This window comes from Scatophagus argus, chromosome 20 (assembly GCF_020382885.2).
Source record: "Scatophagus argus isolate fScaArg1 chromosome 20, fScaArg1.pri, whole genome shotgun sequence".
Lineage (NCBI taxonomy): Eukaryota > Metazoa > Chordata > Actinopteri > Scatophagidae > Scatophagus > Scatophagus argus.
This window is the reverse complement of record NC_058512.1, coordinates 9,522,899-9,531,596: the sequence shown is the minus strand read 5'-3', so window position 1 is coordinate 9,531,596 and position 8,698 is coordinate 9,522,899. Positions and strand designations below refer to the sequence as shown.

The 8,698-nt window shown below is 39.3% G+C and overlaps 1 protein-coding gene across 1 annotated transcript; it reads right to left on the bottom strand.

The window, feature by feature from the left end:
* Positions 1 to 282: 282 nt before the first annotated feature.
* On the bottom strand, positions 283 to 5,193 carry LOC124051944 (synaptic vesicle 2-related protein-like). Its single transcript, XM_046375759.1, has 17 exons — positions 5,015 to 5,193; positions 4,654 to 4,787; positions 3,955 to 4,040; positions 3,766 to 3,864; positions 3,617 to 3,688; positions 3,393 to 3,517; positions 3,215 to 3,278; positions 2,981 to 3,106; positions 2,761 to 2,889; positions 2,584 to 2,657; positions 2,107 to 2,183; positions 1,923 to 2,027; positions 1,382 to 1,493; positions 1,209 to 1,290; positions 1,032 to 1,121; positions 678 to 877; positions 283 to 555 (listed from the first exon to the last, which is right to left on the bottom strand). The coding sequence occupies exons 1-17, from the start codon at positions 5,074 to 5,076 to the stop codon at positions 513 to 515; spliced, it is 1,680 nt and encodes a 559-aa protein (XP_046231715.1). The 5' UTR covers positions 5,077 to 5,193; the 3' UTR covers positions 283 to 512.
* Between the last annotated feature and the right edge of the window lie 3,505 nt (positions 5,194 to 8,698).

Genomic DNA, 8,698 nt, shown 5'->3' with positions numbered 1-8,698 from the left:
GGCCAGACTAGGAACTCCCAAATACAAATGTTGATGAAATAATGTTGTGCCTGTGTTATGAAACGTAGCGAGGTTCATGAGTAGGACACCGCCAAACGATTTTCCCCCATAGGTGATTAATCTACTAATTTTAAAAACAATTAATGGTTTGCTTTATAAAATTATTCAATTTACTCTAATTTCACTACAAGGAAACAGATCATTTTCACATCCGAGCAGAATAATAGTTCACTTAGCATTAATAATTAGATTAAATGAAAAAAAGGAAACCAGAGCCTGAGGCAAAGTGAACAACTTTAATTAGAAAAAGGCACATGACTACATATATACATACAAGTCATTTTTATAACAGTATAAAATGAACGTCTCAGTCTCAAGTTGTAAAATGTGTAGCTCTAAGCAGAGCCTTCACAGTGGATCATTTTCCAAAATATCCCTCTATTGCTTCTCATGGCCCAGATGGAAGAGAGGGTAAACAAACCAGTCCAAGCACAAGTGTGCCTCCGCTCTCATTAGACATGGGAAGTAGGCCTACCCTCAATTATCACTCCCAGCCTGTAATGAGATTGTCCTTGTTGTTCTTCACTCATCGTTGCTCCGATATCCACAGTTAAAGAGGCAATTGGGAGTTGACAAAATATCTTTTCTATTTCTCTCACTCCTTCTGGTTGATCTACCTTTGGTCATATGAAAGTGATGTACTGTTTGACTGGCTGGTTGTTGTGGTCCTTTGCTCTCCGGCCTCCTGGTCAAGGCTGGACTCCTGCAGACCCCTGCCCAAAGTCTCGATGGGCAAGAGCAACGACGCAATGCCAGCCAGCAGAGAACAGCAACAGTACATCGACAAGGTCAAATACACTGATGTTCTGAGCATCACCTAGAACCAAAACACAAAAACTGAGGAGCCAGGCGGATAAGACAAGCTTACTAATGTGAAGGAGAGTGAAATCTGAACAGTGCAGCAACTTGTTTTTATCATCTTTAAGTTCTCTTTCAGGAAAGTACCAACAGACACGGTCACATCTGCATACCTGTGCCACAAAGGGGGTAATCAAGGAACCGATCCTGGCCATTGCACTGCAAGTCCCCATTGCTAAGGCTCTGTTTTCTGTAGGGAACACCTAACAAGAGAACATTTTGTCCAGTTCTGATGATCTAAACACAAATATGTTTTATGCTAAAGTGGTAAAAACGCTATGGAGACCTACCTCTGGTGTGTAAACAAAAGCAACTTGGAATCCTCCAGAGATAAATGCTCTGGCAATAAAGATGAAGATTGTAAGAGCTAACCTACATGACACAGAGAATGTGAGGTCAGTCCTGGTGTTTTAATGTTTTGCTGTTATTCCCACATGACAAAATAATACAGAGACAAACTTACCTCCCAATACAAGCATATAAGGGCAGGATACACAAAGAAAACATGAAGAAACACAGTCCCATGCTCTTCTTCCTGCCAATGCGGTCCACTGCAACTAGGGCAACTAAAAGACCTGAAACAAACATGAAACGGCAAAGATATATCTTACAATCTGGTGTCAAGCATTGTAAAGACACAGTGAGAATGAATTACTTTGTACAGCTTAAGCCACGCTATCACGATCTAGCACTTATCCTTAAGCACTGCAAGGCTGGGGTGTGACAAAAGTGAGCTTATATCAATAAGCCTTATATCAAACAAGACTTTAAATATACTTAAAATGTTAAGATGGTTTTTTTTATTGTGACAAATTTTATAAGCATAGAACTTAATTTACAAAATCCATCAGTTTTTGGATTTGGACCAAAATCGTATCCACGTCATCTCGCTGTGGATGGATAATGAAGAAATGTGGAGGAGCCCTCTGTTATGAACAGTGTCATGAAGGTCTTTAACCTATAGCTTCAGTCACATACCGCAATGTTCATAGGAAACAATTTACCTGGGAATTCAGCCAAGGTCGTCCATAAAAGGTCTTTGTAGTCAGCTGATGTCAAATACTTGCATGCAAGACTACAACTCGGATCAACCTTGGCCCCTTGGGTGGCTATAAGGAAGAACGACAGTTTGAATTTGGTATTTGTTCAAAATTTAAATTCAGCATGACAAATGTTAAAATTACTTACCACCACATGAATCTCCAGATTGGAACATCTCAGTTGTCAACAGGACTAGACCATAATAGGAGAAAGCATTTGCAAACCTTTGGATGACATAACAGTACAATGTTCTACAAGCTAAGTTGTGCACAAGCAGTTGGAAATATAACAAAAAATACAAGTATACAAGTGTTTATAAATTTCAAGTTCAAGATCAGCTGCAATAACAAAAAACTATATTTTGACACTGGGCTCTTATCATTACAGTTCATACTGTACTCGCATGTTCCCCAACAAATCTTAACTTAGTCAAATCATCACAATGCAGCTGACACACACCACAAACCCCTGGGTTTCCCAAATGCTGACAGCTTTTTCTGGTTGCTAATCCAGAATTGATTAAGCAATTATTTAAAAAAAAAAAAAAAATCTAAATAAAAAAAAGTACAAATAGTAAAAAGTTGATAGAAAGAATAAAGTAGAAAATGTATAACTCGAGCTAACCAAATAAACCACAGAAGAAGAGTAGTCCTCCAATACTGGGGAGAGAAGAGATTTTTGATCCATCCCTGATTATTCTGTGAAATTAAAATGACAAAAACAGAGGTGCTTTTATTAATATCAGAAGCTAATCATTGTATCAGACACATCTTTTTCTGACCTGCATATCTGTAACCTCACTTGATTATAGACGATCATCTTCCCCTGAGGCATGGCCTTGCCATTCTCTTTGGCAATGCGCGACAAAGTTGCTATGGCCTTCTCTGCGTTTCCCATCAGCATGTCAAAGCGAGGACTTTCAGGCAGCCACTGTGAAACACAGAGTTCAACTGACAGTTTTATCCCAGCTGCTTTTTATTGCAGGGGTCTCTATCGGTCATATACTTACAAACATACTTACAAAGCAGAAGCAAATAAATATTGCCATTGGTATAGTGGACAGGCCTAGCAGCCACCTCCAACCGAGAGTGGGCATTACCCACAATGCCAGCAGGACCTCGAACACAGCACCAACTGCCCAGAATATCTGATGCACACAAACATGTCAATCATAGGAAAATCAATACGCGGCATAATTAATATGATTAATGAATCAATACTGGAATACAGTAAAAATCCTTCAATAAAAAAGTACCGCAATCAGCATGACGCAGGCCCCTCTTGCCTTCATGGGAAGGAATTCTGTGTACAGAGTCACCCTAAAAAAAGAGACCGAATGTAAGTTGCAAATCATTTCATGGTTATCAAAATGTGTCTGTCAGTCTGTCAGTAAGGGTTCAATGTGTTGCATAAAGAGGAACCAATCAACTTACGACTGACAAGCTCCTCCAATACCGAAGCCTACAAGACCCCTGAGGACCAAGAGCCAGCCATATACCGGAACAAAGGCACTCAGCAGGCCGTAGTACAGAGTCCAGCACATGCAAATTGTCACGCCCTGTTTAGCACAAACACACATACAAAGAGCACGAGTTAAACATCAAATAACGCACAGAAGTCTCTAAATCATACATGTAAAAATCCAAATGACACTCACTGCTCTTCTGCCGTACTTGTCGGACAATTTCCCCCATAGAGGTGAACTGATCCCCATCCCGACAAACACCACCTGAGGGAAGAAAAAAGGTAAAATATTTCCAAACATTTCAACAAGCCATAGAATAAACTTGTCTGAGAAGACCTTACCGACGTTATGAGAGCCACCTGGTAACTGGGCAGCCTCCACTCACAGTGCAGCTGGGGGCCCAAGATACTGAGGATCATCATCTCCATGGCATCAGCTATCTGCTCTCAGAGAGGCCGAGCGTTACATGAGAGACGGTCAGTATCTGGAAATCAGAGGGAAGACATTTCTAGTTGTGCTAGGGATCTTACCCATGACAGTCCGGTGAGGAGAGAGATTTTCCACTGGAACTTGCCAAAGCCGATGGCCTCCAGTGCATCATCTACTGTAAAGGTTTCTGTAAAAAGGCCGAAGCAGTCACTGCATGTTCACTGTAATCAGTCAAGAACCAAACATGAATTCATGCCATTAATATGTTAAAATACTGGGTAATACACATTCAAAACTCACTGCCACATCTCTAAACAATGCTGATAAACAGCGTTTTAAAAACAACACTCAAAGAGGTGATAAATATCTCATTCCGAACAGCAGAAGCTGATTAGACTGAGGACAATACATTCCTTTCACAACTAGGGTTACTGGTTATGTGTCCATTTAAAGTTTTCAACTCTATCAAATATGATATCACAATGCAACCCTGACAGAACTCCTTCTGCTGCACAATTAGTACTTTCATTTTTTAGGTTGTTCTTTTACTTTGCGGTTTTACATTGTGGTATTACTACTTTTACTGAGGCAAATTATCAAAATACCCTTTCCATCACTTATGTTAGATCAGCTGATCCACACTACTACTGTATATTTTTGTCTTCCATCTTTTCTTCACAAATTCAAGCATACGTTTATATTAAAAAAACAACCTTGATTGCATGTTTTTTACATGTCCAAACAAAGCAGACAAATAATATATATAACATATATCAGAATATGTATAAACCACTACAAACCTTCAGTTTTATAAAATCTAGATGTCAGTGCAGACTCTCTTCCCCCTGAGTCGACTCTTGCTGAGGCGATAGTGCAGATCTCATTGTCTGTGCCCTGGTCTTCATCACTCCGGCCCACAAAATATGCCTCACCTCTAAATGTCAGCACATGAAAAGGAGAAATTCAGACATTATTAAGCCAAAAAGGCTGATTTCAAGTAGTATATAGAGTATAAATAGGGACATTACAAGCCCTGTGTAAACAGACTGGTATGTACACACAGCAGGCCAGGTTTTTCCCCTGAGTGTGTTCTCATAAACATCACAGACATATGAGGAAGTACACAGTAAAGGACAGTATCAAATCATTTTGTTGGTTTACCTGACATCAGGATTTTTCCACCGCTTGTAAGCGATCTTTGCCGACTTATTCCAATTGTCCATTTCAGTGTTACTGCTTCAGAGCTGTGACTTTCCACACACGATACACAGGTGTTTTGACCAAACCTGCTGGTGCACTTCAGGTTTCAATGCGACACCCATTCAGAGCACAATGCCTTGGGAGGAGAAAGGGGAGGGGTTACACCAGGAAACCAAACACAGCTATTTTAAATTGTGAATAAGCAGAAGTTCATTGGGTCAGCTTGTGGCTGAAATGGATCTGTCATGTTTATTTAAGTATTCTCTATTTAAAAGTGGATTAAGCTAAAATAATAAGAAGGGGCAAAGGACTGAAATTGCTGGATCAATGTGGTGCGCATTTCAGCTTTATCACTTGGTATAAAAAATAAAAACCTGATGAAATCTTGTAGTCAGTAGTGTGATTTAATAAAACTAACTATCAAGCCAGGTTTTTATTTTTATTGTCAATAATTAAAGTACAAAACATCTAACCAGCAGAGATAGATCAAACTGTATTAATCTCTTTGCATCCCCTTAATAAAGGCTCTTGGCTTATGTTCTTATCCAGCGAGACTTACAAAAAGTACAACAGTAAAATAAGCTTAAGCTTGATTAATTGATCACCATAGGTTAAAGGAAACACACAGATGGTGTGTAGTCAGAGCTCTTACACGATTCCTGTGACAAAGGAAAGAGGACATGTGGTGAGCAAAGAATAATATCGATTAAAGGTTTAAAGTGAACCAAGGTTTGGTATGATGGGACATGAGGTGCAGCTTAGCTACACTACGGTGCTTCAGTAGCTGATTAACTGTTATAGCCTGAAGCAAACAGCAGGTTGTGCTCTCATCCTTCTCGGTGATATAGCAGATCAAATAACCAGAAGACTTTCTACTGGAACAGGTTGCTGTTGTTAAAGCTTGCACTTCCTGGCTTGATAGTTGTGTGTGTGTGTGTGTGTGTTGGATTCATATTCAGACAAACACACACAAACACACGTACACATACAGTGGCACACTTTCCACCACGAACTTTATCTAAGTGATTAACTGTACAGTAATTTTTGAAATTGGTCCAGTCCTTGGTCCAGTGAAATTGCTGCAGCCACATGCAGGCTGTAATCTGATCCTTCCAGGCAAATGGGACCTGTCAGTGTGCGTCCACACAAGCACAGATTGCTATTCAAGTGTTAAGTGTCTGACAACATCATGGAAATAACCTCCACATACTTAGACCGTTTGTTAAAGAGTTAGATCTCCTTTGTTTACCAGAAACAGCTGCTATAACACTCGGCAGATTACATTTGCAAGAAATGCAAATTTTATCATCTTAAAATGCACTTCATTCAAATCCGACAGAAACAAAATAAAACTATGTGACTACTAGATAGATAGATAGATAGATACTTTATTGATCCCAAGGGAAATTCAAGTATTTAAGTACAATTTTGGCGCATATAACTTTGGCCTGGCCTATTTAAACTCATTACCAACAGTGATATATTCTGGTGACACAGCTGACTAGAGCAGAAACCAGAAAAAATAGTCGAATATTTCCAAAACTTGAACAGTTAAATTAAAATTGAGTATGTACAGCCATAGGAAGGTGTCTTCTCAGAACAGAGGTTTGTCTGTGACTGCTGGACTCTGAATCTTCTGCACCCTGCAAGTGAAAAAGGCCAACCTCAAAATAAAAGCTGTAGAAAAGTAGGACACAGTGAGGACATGCTGAGGCTGCTGCATTATGGGACAGTCATAAATACAGGTAGAATATACAACACATCCCTGTGTCCCCACATCCCTCTGCTTACATCAGCTGCTCAGCCAGATTCACGCAGAACAATACAGAACCTCAGCAGAGCGACATGGACTCAAAGGTAAGATTTTAATACCCACATTATTAAAAGCTGTATAAGAAAGTAGTATAGTCCTGTGAGTAATTTTTATCTTTCCTGAAGACAAATATTTAATCTGTTAAAATTCTAAACCAGTTAAACAGTCGGTTTTGTGATACTTTAATTATTGTGCAATCGTGCACTCAATGCTCCGCCTCTGAAACTAATAGCCTGAAGCCCGTTTTGGCCTTCAGTGTGCAACAGCAATCTGTTTGCTCACATGAATAAAGGATTAGTTTGAAAGTTCATTTGTTTGGGACTAACTGGGCCTGTGAATATTTATTTGGATAAGTGGTGGATCAGCGGTATGTCGTGATCCAACTTGTCCTTCTCCCTTTAGACACAGGAATACAATAGGCCTTATTATTTACCTCTTATCACATTCGTAAGTGTGTGTTCTGTGTGTGAGTCCTTACTGTACAGCATGTAATCAGATTATTCAGGTACATTTTCTTTGTAAATTCGCAATGCAGGAGTGAGGCTATGCACAAAATGAATAGTGTAAAGGAGATACTGTAGGGGCCAGTTTTTTGTGTTATCATTAGGGTTGGTACGTAACCTCAGTCGTGTTTGAGGAACACAAATTGTCAGCTAATGTTCATATTCTTAACTTTCTTGACACAAGTATATCTGCGATGTAAGATATTGTATTATTATACGTATGCTACATTTCATCATATACTTTGTTTTATTTTAGCAATTTCATTACAGCATTGAACATGGATGCATTTCAGAAGTTTGGCTGATTTGTTCAATAAAAAGTGCTCAAAACACACATCTTTAGCAAAAAACTTAGAATAATACACATCCCTTACTATCCAAGCTTTTATCTTGTGCACTGCTTAACATTCTGCGTTTTCTTTGCAAGTCTGCTTTTCATTGGGCTCTTTTTTTTGCGGAGCAGTGGTCTGCTTTAAAGATTGAACAGATTCCAGAAATCCCTGCAAAATATCTGCATTATGCGAATTATGCGAAGGAGTATTTTTCAGATATGTTCTCTTATGTCACTGTGTGTTTTGGACAGTCTTCAGTAATGTAAGATGCCTTTGTTGATGCTTACAGGAAGGACAATGTTAAAATTTAAACAGACAGAATGAGAGGGCAACGTTACGGTGCCTGCAGGCCTGCCACAACTGAACCACAAGGCAAAGATGAGATAAAGACAACAGCAATCCTGTTATCTTTCTATAGTACTTTTTTAAATTAAAAGCAAAAAATGCTGAAAAAATTCCAACAAAACTTTGACTGGGTAACATGACTTAAATGTTAATGTGTAATCACTTCAATCCAAATTTCATTTTTTATTTGAGATTTCTTCAAAGTTTCTTTGTGTTGACGACAGAACCAACAAGTTGCAAAACAGTTACATTAGCACATGTAGATCTGAAATGAATGTATAATACTGACAGCTGCTGTCATAGGATTTGCAGTAGTTTAATCTCAAACCGGTCTCATCCATGTTACTCTGACCAGCAGTTAGTAATTAGTTTGAAATGCATCTGCCTAATCAAAGATCAGTAATCGAATACCTGTGCTGTAATTTTGTGGGGAGGAGGGTGAGGACGGGTCTCTGGGTGGATAAAGTTACCACATCCTTGTGTTACATACCTACCAACCTACACACACACACACACATACTCTTCCTTAAACACATAGTGTAGCTGTTCAGCACTCAGGGGAAGCGCTGAATGAACGTTTGGTGCCTGGGCTCCATGAATGTTTAACCAGCCCAGGGCTTCCAGAGCCAGGTAGCTCATTACTGCCTCATTA